The 20,159-nt window shown below is 43.3% G+C and overlaps 2 protein-coding genes across 2 annotated transcripts; both read left to right on the top strand.

The window, feature by feature from the left end:
• The first annotated feature begins 1,078 nt into the window (after positions 1-1,078).
• LOC114644887 (fibrillin-3-like) lies at positions 1,079-15,619 on the top strand. Its single transcript, XM_051919244.1, has 4 exons — positions 1,079-1,163; positions 7,890-9,968; positions 15,306-15,428; positions 15,579-15,619. Exons 1-4 carry the CDS (start codon positions 1,079-1,081, stop codon positions 15,617-15,619), a joined length of 2,328 nt encoding a protein of 775 aa, XP_051775204.1.
• Positions 15,620-15,679: 60 nt separating this feature from the next.
• Positions 15,680-17,414, top strand: LOC127525923 (latent-transforming growth factor beta-binding protein 4-like). Its single transcript, XM_051919243.1, has one exon. It carries the CDS (start codon positions 15,765-15,767, stop codon positions 17,412-17,414), a length of 1,650 nt encoding a protein of 549 aa, XP_051775203.1. The 5' UTR covers positions 15,680-15,764.
• Positions 17,415-20,159: the final 2,745 nt, after the last annotated feature.

Here is a 20,159-nt window from a genome sequence, read left to right as displayed (position 1 = left end):
TAAAAGTTTGGGGTTTTTAGCCCTGTATACTGCAAAATAAATCGTCTCCAGTTATACAAACTTAAAAGACACTAAAGGGAGGGAGGACGGACAGTTTATAGTGAAGGACCGGAAATTAAACTGTGGAATGCTGGTAGAATCATGGTGGATTATTATGGGATTATGATGTCATCCATTGGGAAGCAGAGGGAAGAAAGGAACCCGGAAGTGTGCTTCTCTTAAAGTCATCTGGGCGACCTTTCTAGCGGCGGTGTCCCGGTCTTTCTGAGGAAGCAAAGAGAGAGAGATTAGTACACTGCCGTTGTCCCCCTGTGAGACTTGTCGCGATGCAAAATGGATCGTTAAGCTACTCCCCAAGCGCTCGTGCGTGACAACATATATAAACGAAAGACCTGTGTGTGTATGTATAAGCAGTCCACTCTGCTCACGCTTAACCATTAGATGGCGCACACATGCACTTTTACATATTTTAGCATTTGCACGGACCTCAGTTCTCACTACGAAAGACCTGTGTGCAGGAGACACCACTGCGCAACGGCGATGTTGTGCTAATGACACAGAAGAAGAGACACAACGTCGAAACGAAGCAAAGGTGGTGGCTCAACAACATGCAAGTGAAACACCTCAGCAACACAGGGCAAGGCTTCACTTGTCTATCTGGAGGCATTTTTTTGAGATAAAGGTTAATAGGACTCATATGCCAATAATACGGCTAAGATATGGTATCGCCACTGTCTTCTTATGAAATCCAGTGTGGCAGCAAGCACAGGTGGGTCCAGTCCCCTGCACTGGGTAATACTTAAGGTTTAGGTGACAGCTCTCCAAGTTCACGAATATAATAAAACTACTAGGGAGTCTTCGGGTTGTTTTTTGTCCCAAAGACCACACGTAACTAGTCTACTATACTGTATAATGAAACACTACAATCTACATGTGTGTGTTTGTCCGTTCCATCAGAGCAATCTCATTTGTCAGTTTTAGTCTGAGTGGTCAGTTTGGCTTTGGTGACACAATCAAAAGAGAAAGTGGCAGAGAAGAGCAGCTGAGACATATAAGGAGGAGAAAAGGTGTAGGAGACATGCGGAGAGTCGCCGTCAAAGTTCCAGTCTTTACAGGAAAGAGAATGAGAGAGCAAGAGAGGATACTGAGGGAATGCGCAGAAGGTACACGTAGGGCAGGGGATTTATATTTTAAAATGCATTCTATTATCTGTCTTCAACAAGTGACATGGTTTGTATGATTATAAACACAGGCTGTGCACCAGCAGTACAAGTAAAATCAGACAATACTGAGCCTAAAAGAGGGCCAGTCCCTGTCAACATCTTTAACTAAAGGCTCAAGTGATATAATGGGATACAACTGGAGGTTCATGGTGCACAGGTAGTTCAAACTGCTTGTGCAGAGGGGTCCATCACAGCTCAAACACATCAATGCATATCATTTAACAGTTTAATAAGCCCTGGGCAACAAGATGTTGCAATGAACACATGATGATGTGCTGGGGTGTCCAGAGTCCCATCTTTCGATATCTCTTGTCAGAAATGCCCTGTATGAATGGAAGTGCAGTTCTGCTGATGAACTGGACCATTTCAACCACCCGCTTACAGAGCCTTATGGACTGTTGTTGTTCGTTTGCCATACTAGACTGTAATGCTCCTGGTCAATATGTACATTTAGAACAATGAGAACTCCTCAAAAGCTGAACGTACCGGTGAGTTTTCTTAGTAAGCCAGGTGGTGTTGAGGAGCCTTTGAAGATGATCAATGATCTGGAGTCATGAAAACTTAAAGCTGCTCACCCCAGGATTGTCCACAGACTCCTGCCTCCCTGCATGTCTCCTGCTGAAGCCGAGGGACAGTTTCCTCTCACTACACTATATAATGTCCTCGTTGTATGCTGCCATGTCACCGTTACCAGTCAGACTCGCTAATGTTTGTCATCAGTACTTGTTTATAGCATTTGTGTCATGTCAGGCAGCACAATGGTGCTTAAATGGGGAAATGGCAATGGGCTGTGCATAAAGTCCTCAGATACTCCTTTGTTTGTATGTCTGATGTTTACCAGACAGGAGGTGTTCTGACTGGAATAAAGTTTCATTTTTTTAAACCTTGAGAGAAAAGATTAATTTCTTGATCGGGTTCTTATTTCAATTTATATCTTTACATGCAGTGGCCAGGCTTACCCGTTGCTTGCTCCTTTTCAGAAAATTCAGCTGGAAGTAATTGTTGATGTTACTTTCTCTCATCTCAGGCCTGACTGTCCTGCTCGTCTAAAGCAGGGGTCTCAAACCTGGTCCTGGGGGGCCCCCTGTGTCTGCAGGTTTTTGTTCCAACCAGTCTCTGGTTTTAATTGGACTCCTGGGCTAATTACAGTGAGTGAACTGTTATTTCCCGAGTTCTGTGTTTTGAGAATAATACAGCAATTAGAAAACTAAGTTTGGTAAAAAAATGTACTAAGTAGTTATATGGGATTAATGTGTTTTTGTTATCTTTTTAACGATAGTTTCATCTTGATTTTCATTCAGCTTTTCCAGGTGTTGTAATTGTTTAATTAATCCATTATTTACTAATTGGTGGGTCTGACGCTAAAGTAGTTGCAGCCTTTCACGATTCAGTGCTGTTTTCCTGGGTGTCTGCTCTGCTCGTTTTTAATTATCATTATTAAGATACAATGAAACTACACAGAGAATTGACAAAATATAATGAAAAGAGAGTTAAACATTTAAATCTATAGCAAAAACAGAATTATTTCTAAGTTTCTTATAAATGTAAAAAATCATGCTGCTCTGCTTTTCTGAATGTATAATAAGAGAATAAAAAAAATACCAGCTAATTAAAAGAGATCAGTGTTATCAGTAGTTGTCACTGATTATGAGAACCCCTGGTCTGAACGACATTTCAAGCAGGATCTAAGCCATCTCTATTTTTTTCTTTGCTGAAGTTCAAGCCATATTAAAGATTCTTCCATAAGCCCGTGCAACTAAGAGGTCTTTCTGATGGTGCTGCACAGTTTTTGTTTCTTAATATAGTCCCTTTAGCTTGATTTTTTTTTCTTTTTCTAAATGTTGTCTCTGTATCATAGGATTTTAGTGGCTATATTTACTGTATCTTTTTTACATTAAGAAATTTTAATGAGAAAAGATCATGTTAGAGTAGGTAAAATACCATCCCTTCAATCAATACAACCATTATTCATTAAATTGTAATTAATGCTGTAATAAGGCGCTATATAGCGCCCGACCCGGCACAGACTTACTCAGAGGCACGTGTAAAATAAACAGTTTCTTTATTTTTCTTCAGCTGGAGAGCACGTCTTCCCCGTAATCCCTCCAGCCACAACACAGTCCCACAAGCACTTATTATAGCACAAATTACACTTTTCTCTCCACCTTGGCACCACCACTCCTCCCAGGCAACCTCGTCCTCGTCCTCGTCCTCTTCCTCCCGATTCTGGCTCCTGAGTGGTGGATGCTGGCCCTTTTTATAGCCCACCTGGAAGTGCTCCAGGTGCTTGATCACCTACGGCTAATTGCACTTCCGGGTGGGGCTGCAGAGATGTTCAAGTGGGTTCCTGGCTCCATGCAGCACCCCCTGGCGGCCACCCCAGCTCCCTGCAGGGTTGTGGAGAACTCCATCTCCCAGGAAACCCTGCAGGAAACTGAGGCACCATCGTCAGCCAGGGAGGCTGCCACCAAGCGTCCCGGAGGAGGTAATGAGATGTCCATAGCTGCTCCCCCGGAACATATACAGAAGGGGCGTTCCGGCCAGGCATGGGACCTGGCCGCCTGTCACAATGCTTAAAGTCATGTTTTCCAGCTTCTGTGTGAAGTCTGTGCATGCTTGATTACACTTGGGTTTAATCTCCTAAATCACTCTTTACCATCTGCCTTGATCCTTTTATTTATGGAACTCGTAATATCTCACTGAGGTCTATCCATCCATCCCTCTATTCACTCCTCCACCTACTCCTTCAGTTCTTCACCCACACTTCCATACATTATGTGTCCAGCAGGGAGCAAGCATTAGGCCGTTTGTTTACAGTGTCATCACAAAGCCACAACAATGACAAATCAACCACAACAACAAAAAAGCAATCACAGCACGCACTAATAATAATTTTGTACTTTGCTATGCTTTTCAGAATACACTCCTCAAGAGGCTGGGCAGCAAGAGCCCATTGAATAATGGCAGGGTGAAAGCTGCTGTAACAGCCAGGGCTCTCTCCCTGTTTCTCGGTATCTCTGGTAGCTGAGGGTGAAAGGGTTTTAGAGGGCCTCATTTCAAAAGTCCCAGGGTGGTGCAGGTCATCAGTTGTGGTGCTCCAGCAAGTCAGGGTTTCAGCAATGGTAAGATTCTCGATGTCAGGGTGTGGTAACACTTTTTTGTAGTTTTAAAATAATATTGTTTTAGCACAATAAACCATCTGATGTCTAATTAGGACAGTACAATTAAAAATACATATTTTATATGAAATAGCAGTATTTAATAAGCAAGTTGTGTATATTGTGTTTTGAGGATCACAGACTTGCACAAGAGAGAAGAAGGTGAGTCCAGGTTTCTGAGAAAATCGGTATATTGAAGTTTGTACATGCTTGATTATTCTTGGGTTTAATCCCCTAAATCTCCTAATGAAGTGAAGACAGGAACAGTCTCAACATTTATTCAAACGGGAGCTGTCACTTCAGCACATAAAAAACACTGCAAGCAAGCAGTGACATTGATCATCCTGCATAGCTTGCTTCTTCAGATTAAAAGAACAGATAACCTTCCTCGTCAGGAAGAGTCCGTAGCTACGGATCGGGCTCATTCTGGACGAGTGAAAACAAAACAAGAGAGCAAGGCCAGGTCAGTGGCCAGTTTTAAATGTTCCCCATGACAATCATTGGGTGACAGACATCGAGTTCATTGGTTGAACTTGCAGTTGAACTAGCAGTGGACAACCACCCCTGCCTGTTTTAACAGAGCTGCAGAGCAGTTTGGTATTTGTCGATCTCCGCTGGGGGCAGGTGCCAGGTTCACTATATGAGTTCAAAGATTATTACATACAAAGACCACAGTAGCATTATAAATATTGATTGATCTTTCTTGCTGCCTACAAATATCTCCAATCCTTTATCTGGACTATCATTTCAGACATCCTGCCGTCTCTCCAAACATTCCTTGACACATACCTTCATACTCTTTTCCTTCAATTCATCCATCAGTTTTCCTCTTGCTCTTTTCATTCTTTTATCCACTCTTCCATCCTTCGATCTCTCCCTTCACCCACCCCAATTCCTAACTCCATACAACCACCATCCCCATTTATCTCTTCATTTGCTCTTCTTTCTCTCTTCTTGTCCTTCCCCTCTATACCTTTATGCCTCCATCCATGCTTCCTTCCATTCATCACATTATGTTGCATTACTTTGTTTGAGAAGTACATCACTCTTTTATATATGGGAGTCTCAGACATAGTGAAAGGGGGTATGAGGCCTCCAAAGATGCTCTACAAAATAGGCCAGGGACTTCACTAGCATATCAAGAAAAGGCTCTCTCCAGGTTATCCGGTGCCCAACTGATACCTGCAGGTTTTAAAATGGTGTGCTAGCTTTACAAAGTCAAAATACACAAAAATACTTAAGAGAGGGAGAGGAACCAATAAAACCTCTGGCTTGATGAGACAAGTCCACAAATAAATCTTTATAAATTAAAATATTTATTATTTAAATGAAAATGCCAAAATGACACAAAGCCAAAAGGAGGCAAAAAGGATGTGCCTAAAAAAGTAATCCAGGGCAATCAAGTCCTAATATGTAATCCAGAAGTAACAAATCCAAAAAACAAAAGAAAATAAGCAAAGGCAATACTCACAAACTCCTACATAAACTCAATGATCCACTGCTGAGTTCCTCTCTCTGGCTGAATATAAAGGCAGAGGGAGGATCCAGCTGCAGTGACATCAGAGTGGCCCCACTTCCTGGGGCTCCACCCACAACCTGTAAATGTTAAATAGTAAAACAACACAACAAATTGCATAAAAAATATGAGTAAACAAAAATAACAAAAAAAAAAAACACAATAAAACACAACATAAACATAAGTTAGGAAAAAAATCCTGGCTGTAACACAACACATTCCTTCATGCCTCCATCCTTCCCTCCATTAACACATTGACTGCTGGACCATTTATTACCAGGATGCTGTAGTATATGTCTATGAATATATGATAAATAATTAATTCTGTCAAAACTTGGAAAATGTAAATACATCCAATGAATGATATAAAGAAACGGTAACTTTATTTTCAGCAGCAACATGACTAAAAGACTGCATTTGACTGAGGGTCCTTGAAGCATGACACCACACAGAATGCAGACTTAGAAGTACGGGTGCCACAAATATAACGCATTTCGTTGCACTCTCCATGCCTGTTTCACACAACACATTAGGTAGCTGGTGACTGTTTGTGCTCAGTGGGTGGCAGAATGCCCATGGAGGACTATACCAACAGTCGTGACAAGCTGAACACCTTGTGGAGCTGCTATCCATATCAGTATCAGAGCTACAGGTTTCACAATTTTATTGTCTCAAGCATTGTCATTATCATGAAAATATTAATTTTGCCACAAATCCAACTGTTTCAAAACATCAGCAGCCTTATACCTTTCTCGCAATGACATAACAATGGATTATCTCTTAGTCAAATTACTTTCTGTAAGCTGTTGCTGCCAAAAACATTCTGTGACTATCCCCTAGATGGCAGCATTGTAATAGGTAAACATAATGCGGCAGAATGCTGGCTGTGACTATAGTGGCTGCACACTGAGGTGTGAGTAATATCGTACATCACGCCCTGACAGCTCAATGATGTATGAGTTAACTCGTACCTCATGTTACAAATTTTAATACCTCCATCTTTTTTCCCAATTTCTCTTCATCTGTACATCCATTCATTAATCATTTCATTAATCCATTCCTGTATCCATCCTTTCAACCATCCTTTCACCTCTCCATTCCTTCAGTCCTCCATACTTTTATTCATTCGTCCATCCCAAAGTACTTTGTTCATCTACCCATTCATTCATGCTTTCACTCATCCATCCCTCTATTATTTCCTCCTTTACTCCCTCCATCCTTTTGACCCTCTATACCTCTTCACTCTACTGCAGGGTTGCTTGACTCTGTGACCCTTCAGGACGCAGCATGCCATTTTCCATGGATGTTTTATTTAGATCATAGAATGCCGTGAACGTCAGAGGACTGTACTTGTCCTAAGTTTTTCTGAAAAAATCCAAAAGGGGACAAAGGAGGTCACTGTGAACACTGCCTTCTAACATTTCACAAAGAAGTCAAACGATCATTACTACCGATGAAGGAGTTGTTGATGGGGCAGGACAGGAAAGTCGACAGATTGGGTGGGGACAATGACAATGAATATGTGCCATGTAATGGTAAAATGACAATGAGGGACACTGAAAAGGGGCCTGTCTTTAGCATGAGATCAGATTCTGAAAAGACTGGACAGAGAGTATTTGAATTCTCATTTCCCAAGACCCAACCTTGAGATATTGAGAAGCCTGGGTTCAGACTCACCCCCTGTGGATGATTTAAGGGCTTTGAAGAAGGTCAGGAGGTGTGCATGAAAGTGTGGTAGAACCAGTTGGTGAGCCTCATTGATGCCAGGACACTATCTGCAGTCTTTATGGACATAAATAATGAAAGCACTTTGGACCCATGGGTTCAAGTAATGGTCATAATATTTAGGGTATTAGTGACATAGGAATAATGAGAGCAGATTTGCTTTTATTTGCTATGATATTGTATTGGACACTTCCTATCCAAATATGAAATGGGTGGGATAAGAGATGACACCCAGCAGGCTCTGATTTTATGTTTCTTATTTCCCAGTGGACGTTAAAAACTGCCTGAGCAGTGGGCTAATGTGCCACACCAATGCAGAATGCATGAACACAATCGAAGGCGGCTTCATGTGCATCTGCAAGATGGGCTACAATGGAAATGGAGTCAACTGTGCCGACATTGATGAATGCAGCAATTCCCTGAGCCAATGCCCTAAAGAGGCCACCTGCGTCAACAGTCCGGGAAGTTACACCTGCATGTGCAAAGCTGGCTACTCTGGCAATGGATCTGAATGCCACGACATTGACGAGTGCCAGTCCAGCAATGGTGGGTGCCACGTCAACGCAAACTGCCTAAACTCTGCTGGCAGCAGGATGTGTAAGTGCCTACCTGGCTTCACGGGCAATGGTTTCAATTGCACAGATATTAACGAGTGCTCCACCCGGGGGATCTGTCACTGGGATGCCATTTGTACCAACACTCCAGGCTCATATTCATGCAGCTGCAAGCCAGGCTTCAAGGGCAATGGCAACTACTTGTGTCTAGATATTGATGAGTGCTCAGATACCCCTGGCCTGTGCCCCACCAACATTGGACAACAAGGATGCAAAAATATGCCTGGCTCTTATGAATGCCTTTGTGTCAAGGGGTACCAGGCCAATGGAAACATCTGCAGTGACATTGATGAGTGCTCCACTAACTTTTGCAGCCCCTTTGCAAACTGCGTCAATCTTCCTGGTTCTTACTCCTGCACATGCAAAACTGGCTTTATTGGCAACGGATTAACCTGCGTGGACATCAATGAGTGCACTGGCACCAACAACTGCCATCCCAATTCCACATGTGTCAACTTTCTAGGCAGTTTCAGCTGTACTTGTAATACTGGCTTCACGGGCAGTGGGCTAACCTGCACAGATATTAACGAGTGTACCCGGCCAGGCCTCTGCCCTGCCAATTCCACCTGTTTCAACACACAAGGATCTTATCTCTGCCAGTGCACTCAGGGGTTTAACTTCACTGGTGTCAAGTGTGAAGACATCAATGAGTGTGCCCAGAAACAGTGCAGCCCGCAAGCTTCCTGTGTCAATCTGCCTGGCTCCTTCATATGCACCTGCAACCTAGGCTACGTGGGCGATGGCCTCACCTGTGATGACATTAATGAGTGCACTTTTAAGGAGCGGCTGTGCCACCTGAACGCAGTCTGCACTAACCAACCTGGCTCCTACTCATGCAGTTGCCAAGTGGGCTACTCTGGAGATGGTACTTCACAGTGCGTTGACATAAATGAATGTGCAGCAGGAAACGGGAGCTGTGGCACAAATGCCACGTGCGTGAATACTGCCGGGTCCTTCTTCTGCCAGTGCACCAGTGGCTACCAGCTGATTAATAACACCCTCTGTGTCGATGTAGATGAATGCCGGAAAGGTGCTTCCATCTGCCAGGCTAACGAGGAATGCATGAACACGCCTGGATCTTACCAGTGCAAGTGCAAACCTGGCTTTGCCAAACAAAATGGAGTCACATGTATAGATGTTGACGAGTGCCAGGGCAAACCGTGTGATGCCCTTGCATCTTGCTTTAATACCTTTGGGTCTTTTGTTTGCACGTGTAAAGCTGGCTATACAGGAAATGGCTTGAAGTGCACTGATATTGATGAATGCAGCCAGTCTAGTGCTTGCCACTCTCATGCCTCCTGCACCAACCTGCCAGGGAACTTCTCATGTCAATGCGCTGAAGGGTTCGATGGGAACGGCTTCTCCTGTGCAGATAAAAATGAGTGCACTCTAAGGAATGACACCTGCCCTCTGGGTACTGTCTGCCTAAATTCTGCTGGATCCTATGCATGCTCATGTTTAAATGGCACTCTGGCACTCAACGGGAGCTGTGTGAGGCCACTCGACAACTGCATACCAAAATGCAACCCAAAAGCTCTGTGTCACCAAGCGGGTCAAGTGTTCCAGTGCGTCTGTGATTCTGGCTTTGAGGGGAATGGAGTCCAGTGTCAAGATGTGGATGAGTGCAAGGAGAATGTGTGCCTGGACCGCCAGATGATATGCCTCAACATACCAGGCTCCTTCACTTGCATGTGTAAATCAGGGTTCACCCTCAATGGCACCTCTTGCCAAGGTAAGCTCACTTTAACCAGATGGGAAAACCATACAGCAGCTTGAGTTATAAAACAATGTCAAACATTTGCAAGTTGTTACTAGGGACGTTAAATGGTAATGTATCATTTTAATGTTTCATTCACATACTATCTCAGACGGTGTGTTGGCACAGCGGTTCATTTTGCACCTCAACATTGCCTGCCATCAATGGAATGCTTTTTTTATGAAGAGTTTCCTTCATGGATGTTGTTTGGTTTCCGCTGTCCAATGTAATGCTGTCAGGTCCATTGCATTTTCTGTCTGAACTTCCCCGGCATGAACTGACACAATTGTTTGGATCAGCAGTCTGACATGGTGACATGTCATTATATGGGATGGCAAAAATAATTTATGCACACAAAATAACAAAGTGTACAAAGACACTTAATCGCTCCTCAGAATCACAAAAGAAAAGTCACAAAATATTCTAAAGACTAAACCACATCATTCCATATAAATTTGTTTCAGTACTTTAACCTTCCCTTTTACAAAAATACAACACTCATTCCAAAATACTGGTGACACCACATGCAAATATGAGCACTGCAGCAACCACAGCCAGAATCTGGAAGTGGTGACTTGGCACCCGATGAGCCCGAGAAATAACAATGAGTTATAAAAACCAATGCCACGGCCATTTAAAATAATAGTATGAATCCTGATGGACATAGACTTCCAGGACTTGTCACTGTCCGCTGCCCAGGATAAATTCATGACCCACATGATGCTAAATAGAAGAAAGACATTTTAGAAAACTAATGGGTATTCTGTGGAGATAATGAATCTGCTTGTAGTCGTGTTTAATTTTGAGTAATGGGGAATTAAAAATCATGACAAATAAACCCCAATCTGAGTGCCGAGGGATGAAGGAGAAGCCTGTCTAACCAGCTCAGACACCTCAACCCTGATGATCAATGGTGTGTTACAGATGTCACAGCTAACTCACCCCAGAGTTAACTTCGCACCCTGCCAAACTAAATGATGAATTACTGGAAGATTAGCAGATTTGACCTGAGCTACAAATAACCTGAAAGGCACCTTAATGACAGGGACTTCTCTTGAAACTGCCCCTGTTATTAAGAAGAGTTATTTGGAAAAAGCAATGGAGGACAAAGTGTAAAAAAATGTCATTACATATGAGACTGTAATACTCATTGGATGGATGCTAACACAGGGAAGCTCATTTTAGTCTGTGCAATTAAAGGTGATCATGTTGTGGCCTGCAGGGGTGCACCAGCTCCCCAAACCTGACACAGGCACATGCAGACACAAATCTTGCAACACACACACTTTTATTTAGCTATGGGAAACTCTTCCCAAACGTTTCCCACCTCCAACACACAGTACAGTGAATAAGCACTATAATAAAACACACAGCATTTTGTCTTTGTCTTCTTTTCTCTGTCTCTTCTCTTCTTCTGTCTGCTTTGTCCTCCACCACCCTACTCTGGCTCCTGAAGCAGTGGCAGCAGGCTTGTCACTGCCTGATCTGTGGTGCCCGTGGGGACTCATGTTGCAAAATAAAAAAACGTGGATTGAGCACGTTTTTAATAGTAAAGTTCTGCGCATGCACATGCATGCGAGTGCGGCTCGGTTTTTCTTTGTGTGCATGCATGCGCAGATCGGGCAGGCACTGCAGATCGGGCAGTGACAAGGCTTCTTTTATACTGCACCCGGGAGTACTTCTGGTGGCCTGTTACTGTGGCCCGGAAGCACGGTGAGGCAAAAACCTGACAAAGTAGGTCTTCACAGTCCCTGCAGCACCCCCTGGTGGCATCCAAACAACCCAACTCCCATGAAGCCCTGTGGGAATCCGAGGCATCGTTGCAAACCAAGGGGGGCTGCCATCTATTGCTCTGGGGTAGATAATGCCCTGTGCAAGTCTTCTCCCCCAGTCCTTCCATAACACAGGTAAGGGCACTGGTTGTCCGCCACAATGTGTTTTTGCCCAACTCACTAGTATTTGATGTGGACGATTTAAGGAAGCAGACAACTGAGGACCTGTAAAGGCCTCTGCTTCTCAAAGTACCCTCTGATGTTCTCATCCTTTGATGCAGTTGTGCATCTGGCCATTTTGATTCTTCTTTTATGCCCTTTTTTCTCAAGACAGTACTGGACACCTTTAAATTAAATCTTCAGTTTCTTGGAAGTCTGTCATGAATTAACCTTAATTTTCTAAAACAACAACAGCCGAGTGCATTTCTTGAAAAAGCTACCTTGTTTTGGTGATTTTTGAACCCAGAACTGAATTTTACAACAGAAAGAATGACGATTGACTTGCTTTATTGAACAGAATAACATGTTTCAGGTGAGATAACACAAAATAGAGAAGTTCCTCTAGTAAACAGTTGGCTTTTAAACACTGTGACATTAAAGGGCACTGTCGCTCCTCTAACCCGATAGACAGACATCCAGGACACCAGGTAAAGTTACTACAAGGTATTTTAACTCCTTTTTCTCTTTTATAAATGCCTCTAAGCATTCCAGCCACCATACACAGGCAAGTAAAAGAATCACAATAATAAGTACAATAATTACACGCAATTCTCTCCTCCACACCTCCCAGCAAGCTCTATCTTCTACCTTCCAACACTTTTCTATTGCATTTTAAATTACACAAAAATTGTGTGCTGTAGTGAAAAGCAATTGATCATTTAGTTAATGTTTTTTAATTATGACACGATAAAACTGCCAAAACCAAATGCACTGTGCACATTGCAAAGTGGTTAACACATTGGATTGCATTTAATTGTGGCACAAATAATCTTTCATATTACACATTTATTCATTCATCCATCCATCCATTTTCTAACCCGCTGAATCCGAACACAGGGTCACGGGGGTCTGCTGGAGCCAATCTCAGCCAACACAGGGCACAAGGCAGGGAACCAATCTTGGGCAGGGTGCCAACCCACCGCAGATTTATTCATTCATTCAAAACCTAATTCCTTAATTTAATGAAGTTATAGTTAAAGAATTAAATATTTAATTGAATTGGTTATAAGAGAGGGTGGCATGGTGGCGCAGTTGGGAGATCTGGGGACCTGGGTTCTCTTCCCGGGTCCTCCCTGTGTGGAGTTTGCATGTTCTCCCCGTGTCTGCGTGGGTTTCCTCCGGGTGCTCCGGTTTCCTCCCACAGTCCAAAGACATGCAGGTTAGGTGGATTGGCGATTCTAAATTGGCCCTAGTGTGTGCTTGGTGTGTGGGTGTGTTTGTGTGTGTCCTGCGGTGTGTTGGCACCCTGCCCGGGATTGGTTCCTGCCTTGTGCCATGTGATGGCTGGGATTGGCTCCAGCAGACCCCCGTGACCCTGTGTTCGGATTCAGCGGGTTGGAAAATGGATGGATGGATGGGTTATAAGAGAGGAGACAGACACAGAAAAAGGTTTGGGGCTCCACCATAATATAAGGCAAAGAAAACATTACTGATCTTTTTAACAAAGATTTTAGCAAAATCTTTTCAGACATAAATCCAATACAGAACTAATACAAAGATGGCCGTGCTCTAGTTATATGGGTTCCAGGAAGGAGGGGGAGGATCCAGCAGGATGGACCACGGAAGTGACATTATTCTGCGGAGAGAGTAAAAGAAGGTATTAGACGACAGTGCCACCTCTTGGTTTGGCAGGAGGTTACCATCACCAGAGCCCTTAAGCTGCCTCCCATGCGCACGCACGTGACACAGTCATTAACGACTTATTTGAATCATTAATCCATGCATTTTCCAAACACAGTTATTCCAACACAATACAAGTTCATGGAGAAATGTCTTCTGTCCTGCAGTGAAAGCTACAAGGCTAGAATCACCCATGGACAGGTCACACCAATATAGCTTAGAGCTGACAATCAGTCTAACCCAAGGGTGGGCAACGTCGGTCCTGGAGGGCCGCAGTGGCTGCAGGTTTTCGTTCCAACCCAATTACTTAATTAGAAATCAATCTTGCTAATCTCAGACCTTTAATCTTAAGGCTTATTTGTCTGCAATGTTAGGTTCTTAAATTGTCGATTTTTTCTTTTCCAAGGATATCATCCAAATGATAAGAATCCTAAAACGGATGAGTGATTTTCAGGCCGTCACAGTTTTCTCTTTAGTGTTTTATTAAACTAGATAGTGCATGATGAATCCACACAGGTGTTAATAGAAACAAGTTCGATGGAGAACTGCTTGGATCTTTGTCGTTTGCTTCTTATTGCCTATAAGGAGCCACTAAAAACATTGTGTGCAGCTGTTTAAGACTGAAATAAGCAATTAAAGGTGGGGAACCTTAAGAAGCAAGACCACTAAAATGAAGTATCAAAATGTCACTGAGTAATAAACGCTTCATCAGCAATAATTGACTTCTCATTAAGAAACAGGGTTGGAGCAAAAACCTGCAGCCCCACTGCGGCCCTCCAGGACCGACGTTGCCCACTCCTGCTCTAACCTGTCAACTCTGGGTGTGTCAAGAGTACCTGAAAAAAAAAACAAGTATGGGGAGGACTTTCAACATCCACACAGACAAGGCTGGGATTTGAACTTTGATCCTTGGAGGTGTGAGAGAACAGCTCTTAACTACTGTGCCAGCAGGCCACCCTACAGATTCCACTTTTTTCCATTTATTTAGGTGGCCCAGTTTAAAAATGTTTTTCACAAATTGCGTTTGTTAAATATTTAATTTCTAATTCCAAAGTGATGTTATTTACATTTCTGCAGTCTTGTGTAGTCTCCAGATCTAATGCATTAAGAAATGAATATAAGAATAAAGGACGGACAGAATGTCCTCCCTTGAAATGACTCTGAAGGAAAATCAGAATATCCTTCAAATATGGGCACCCAGGAAGGTCTTGGCAGTTAGCGCCTCTTTGCCCTGTCAATAGGTGGCGTTTCTGAGATACCCAAAAAATTAATCAAGTTTTTATAAACCGGCTTGTGTATCTTTTGCTGCTGGAGTATGTGAATTTCCCCTTGGAAATCTATCTATCTATCTATCTATCTATCTATCTATCTATCTATCTATCTATCTATCTATCTATCTATCTATCTATCTATCTATCTATCTATCTATCTATCTATCTATCTATCTATCTATCTATCTATCTATCTATCTATCTATCTTTTGTCAGTTCTGCCTCTTCACAAGCCTAGCGCCATGCCAATTTTGAAGTACTTCACTGAGACAGCTGGCATGTGGCAAATAATGAGACGGCAGATATTGGTGGGACAGTATGCTTAGAAAAGTGGCCAGTGCTCATATCACCTGGCAAATGACAATAACAAGAAGCTGCCTTGTTCGAAAACCTTGAAATGCATTCTTTGATTCTTTTTTTTTGTGTTTTAGATGTGGATGAGTGCCAGCTCAGTGTCCCGCGGTGCAGCTCCTTTGCAGCATGTACCAACTTGCTGGGAGGTTACCAGTGTAAGTGTTTGAATGGATTCACAGGAGACGGATTCAACTGCCAGGGTAAGCTCTCATGGCTCGTGACGACGCCTGTGTGCTGTGTGCGTGTTTTTGTTAATTTAGGTGAATGTAGCATGGCACTCATTCTGCTGCCTCGCTGTTCTTGCATTCTGTTATTTGCTGTTCCCTGCTCTTCCTGTGCTCCTCCCATAGTCCGTGCCTTAACCCAAACCCCTGAATGCATGGATGGCTGACTTTTTACTTATGGCACAGTTACCTGATGTTTTCCATTTTAATGATATAGACATTGATGAATGCCAAAGTCAAAATGGAAGATGTCACCCAACGGCGGCCTGCGTTAATACACCTGGAGGTTACCTCTGCACCTGCCCTTTAGGCATGACGGGCAATGGGACAGAATGCTGGGACATCGATGAGTGTGCAGAGGCTGAAATTAATGACTGCAGTCGATACAGCCTGTGTGCCAACACAGAGGGATCTTACACATGCCAGTGTGCCCCTGGCTTCCATGGAGATGGCTACTCATGCACAGACCTAGATGAATGTGCCCAGGCCTTCACATGTGACAATGACACAGAGTGCACAAACACCCCAGGATCTTATGTGTGTGCTTGCACCCATGGCATTATGTACCCAGTGGGGGTGTGCTTTGGCCTTCTTGACCCAGTAGGTCGAGCTGCCCTCGATCAACATGCAGACTGCACAGCAGTGAAGGGTTCCCTCTACTGCAGCTGCCAACCTGGCTTTACAGGCAACGGTACCTACTGCTATGACCTGGATGAATGTTCTGAAGGTGGCACAGTTTGCCATCCTATCTCTATGTGTCACAACACCTTTGGATCATACTGGTGCCAATGCCTGGAAGGCTATGAAGGGAATGGCACTGCCTGCTATGACATAAACGAGTGCCATGGAAATGACACCTGCCCTGCCAACAGCACTTGCGTGAATGTGGCTGGTGCCCATTTCTGTCAATGCAGCCCTGGATTCACAGGCAATGACTCTCTTTGTGAAGATATTGATGAGTGCCTTTCATTTCATGATGATAGTCCCTGCACCAATGGCTTGTGCAACAACACTGTGGGATCCTTTCAGTGTGTGTGTGATCAAGGCTTCCAGAGCAATGGCACCTCTTGCACGGATATTGATGAGTGCATATTGGGCCTAATAAACTGCGGCAACCACTCGATCTGTGTTAACACTGCTGGCTCCTATGAGTGCTCATGTCACCCAGGATTCACTGCCAATGGGACAGTCTGTATGGACACGAATGAATGCCAAGTACAAGAGACCATGTGTCATAGTGATGCATTCTGTAACAACACACTGGGCTCCTTCCTCTGTCAGTGCAGAGATGGCTATCAAGGTGATGGGTACGCCTGCTCAGATGTCGATGAGTGTCAGGTGGATGGCATCTGCCCTTCTGATTTCCAGTGTTCCAATACAAATGGCTCCTATCACTGCTCCTGCCCACCTGGATTCAGAAGTGATGGGCATTCATGTCAAGATGTTAATGAGTGCATTAATCAGACTGGACCATGCCACCTAGCGGCCACATGCACCAACCTACCAGGATCCTACAGCTGTGAATGTTTAGTGGGCTACTCTGGGGATGGACATTCTTGCAGAGATGTGGACGAGTGTTCAACACGAGAAAGTCTCTGTCACAAGCAAGCCACATGCAGAAACAGCCTTGGCTCTTATCACTGTATCTGCAAAGCTGGCTTTGGGGCCAGTGGGGCAAGCTGCATTGATATAGATGAATGCCAGCAAGAGAGAGGACGCTGTCATGGGCAGGCAGCTTGTGTGAACACTGTGGGCAGCTACTATTGTGTGTGTGCTCCGGGCTTCACTGGCAATGGAAGGTCCTGCTTTGACATCAACGAATGTGAGGAACAGCAGCCCTGTCCACCAGGAAGCAACTGCATCAACTTGGGGGGCTCCTACACCTGCACGTGTGCAGCCAGCGCCCCCTGTGGCCTGCCCTTGGTACACGGTGTGTTGTCTCTGTCAACTAGATTTTCTTAAGGTTTTTCTGGTTATTCTAAGCAGAAGCAGTGCTTCAGTAAATGAATGGACGGGTAGACATAAAAGACAGAATGCATTAGAGATTCTCATTGAGAACACATTCTTCCTTAATTCTTATAAAGCATTCACGGTAACAGGGATGGGAATTGAAATGAGGGGCAGCATGCAGATAAAGATAAATCGTTTTGTAGATTATGGTGATTTCAAAACGCGACTAGGAATGCTTACAAAGCACCAAAGAGACTTTAGATTAACATTTCACAAAAGGTGCTTCAAAGTCAATCTCTGAGAGTGACACCAAATACTTTGCTTCCACAGACAAGTAGGCAGTTGCATCTGTCAATACAATGTGTTCTGTTATCATGAATTCATAAAGAAAACTGAGCCAAGATTATATTGTCTATAGAATTTAGGGGTTGGAAACAGGTTAGTAAAAATATATTACCTATCTATCCCTTACTGCCTGATTTAGTTCAAAATCACGGTGGACCAGATCCTCTCATGGCAGAATTGGGCACAAGCCGCATATCTCTTATGGAGGTGTTGCCAGTCTATCATGAGCCACACTTAACCCCACACATTTGCATTAGGCCAGTTAGGGGGTTTTGGGGAAGATGATGTTACAAATAAGGACCCACAATTATCCTTTAGAGGCCTAGGCCTAAACTCAAAAAGGTATGAGGCCTAAACGTAGGAAAAGAAGAACTGTGCAAATCTGATCCAAGACATTAAAAGATTACTCCTATATTTTATTAAGTAAAGAAAGAAGTTCAAAAACAAATCTGGATTAAGAAAAAAATCCCAAAGTGCCAAAAATGCAAACAACATAACTAAAACAAAATATATGAAGTAAGCAAAAGTTTCAACCCATAAAGCAAACAAAAACAAATATAAAAAAATGCAAAAATCAAAATATTAATTTAAAATATTAATAACTCCTGACTGAATCTTATCTAATTGTGTGGAACTCCTCCATGAGACTGAAGAAGAGCTGCAGTTCTGTCTGGCGTTGCACACCACAAGTTTGCTGATTTAGGCAACAGTTTCGTCCACTTTTACAGCACTGAATCCAACGGTGTGGCCAGACTGGCCAAACTGGGATTTAAATCTGGAGATTTTGTGGGCCAATCAAGATGCCAGAATCTTTTAAAATCTTCCGGCCCTGTCCAAGTGACAGTTGTCATCTTGGAAAACTGGGGCGGCCATTCTGTGTTCACTCTGGAGATGAAGCACAAAAGGTAGCTTGTGATCATACAGAAGCCCAATGTAGCCTTTTTGGTCCAAGTGCTTCATGACCTCATCCAAAGACTCATTTTGTTGTGATTAAACATCAGAGAGAGGCCTTCCACTTGAACAGCACCTTGTCAAAGGCTCCCTGCGATTTACAATGCACCTGTCACCCCGCATCATTCGAGTACAAGACAGATAACACGTTTCCAGGTGTCAACAGTCCAGTGTTTGTGGTTCCGCACCCATTATGACCATGCAGATGTGTGAACAGCTGTTAGCAATAGCCTCTTGCATGGTATTCTGCTCCAGACATGGCTTGTTGTGGGCATGCGTTAACTGTCTACAGCAATTCTTGCCTGGTGGCAAAGCAGCTTGCTGTCACAATGTGTGACACACTGTGACGGTTCCTATCTGTGAGCACCAGTTTTGGTGACAATTAGTGGTTGACTGCAATGTATGCCATTACTGAAAGACATGTTGGCAGTTTGATACCCCTGAGAAGTCGGCAACTTCCTCTACACAATGTCCTATGGCATGACTGAATGCAATAGCCCCTTTATGCCAGTCATTCCTGACTGTCATGCAACCCATTTTTCACAGAGATAACCAAACACGTCACACATCACTGCTTCTCATTCCTCCATGAGTCCCATAACACATGGCACAACTATTTGTAGCACCGTATTCATACTGGATGCCCCCTGTTTGTGTCTGAAGTATATAACACCTTGTAGATGGGTGGAGACTAATTTTATGTCTGGGGAGCTTACATATAAATATAAATATCATGTTAAGGCATTAATTAGGCATCTGATTCATCTTCCATACACATTTTGTTTTAGATCTTTTTTATGGTTGTTTGAGCTTATTAATGACAATAAGAAGAGCACATTTCAGTCAACCCCTGAGATGGACTGGCGCCCTGTCCTCAAGGATTGCTCCTGCCTTGTGCCCACTGCTACCTGGGATGAGTTCCAGCTCCCATTGATCCTATTGGAGACATAGTAAGTTAGAAAATGATGTGACATAACATTATACTCAAAATTAGACTAGTAAAACACTCCAAACATGAATGTATAAAATTACAATACATTAAATCATCTCTTTCCGAAGGAGTTATAGGTAAGGACTAGTTATAGTTAGGATTCTTACATATGATTAAGATAAGCAGTGACTATGAAGACACACAGTTGGCATTAGCTTGTTGAACCCAAGTCATCGATAGTCATCGACTCAGATTGACTAGGGCAAATAAAGACACATTACAAAAAGAACTAGTGCAAAGGGCATCATGCCGTTTTATTTCTAAGCAATGAATGTGCGCACATGTGCAGAATGTTCTTCAATAATTAAATAACCAGGGTTCATGCAGGTTAAAATCCATATAAATAAATGCATCCATGTTCAAACTGAGGGGTTAAAATACAGTTGGGATATGTTCCCTACAAGAATCACAAGCCTCAACGCTTCCTTCTAAAACAATATCTCCTCAGCTCAACCTTGAAGGTCTCCTCA

This window comes from Erpetoichthys calabaricus, chromosome 15 (assembly GCF_900747795.2).
Source record: "Erpetoichthys calabaricus chromosome 15, fErpCal1.3, whole genome shotgun sequence".
NCBI lineage: Eukaryota > Metazoa > Chordata > Cladistia > Polypteriformes > Polypteridae > Erpetoichthys > Erpetoichthys calabaricus.
The sequence above is the reverse complement of the archived record's forward strand: the minus strand, read 5'-3'. Positions and strand labels throughout refer to the sequence as shown.

Coding starts and splice junctions, on each gene's coding strand:
- LOC114644887 (XM_051919244.1), top strand. CDS start 1,079: ATGCGGAGAGTCGCCGTCAAAGTTCCAGTCTTTACAGGAAAGAGAATG. Junction 1,164..7,889: donor ACTGAGGGAATGCGCAGAAG/GTACACGTAGGG, acceptor CTTATTTCCCAG/TGGACGTTAAAAACTGCCTG. Junction 15,429..15,578: donor AGACGGATTCAACTGCCAGG/GTAAGCTCTCAT, acceptor CTCCTCCCATAG/TCCGTGCCTTAACCCAAACC.
- LOC127525923 (XM_051919243.1), top strand. CDS start 15,765: ATGACGGGCAATGGGACAGAATGCTGGGACATCGATGAGTGTGCAGAG.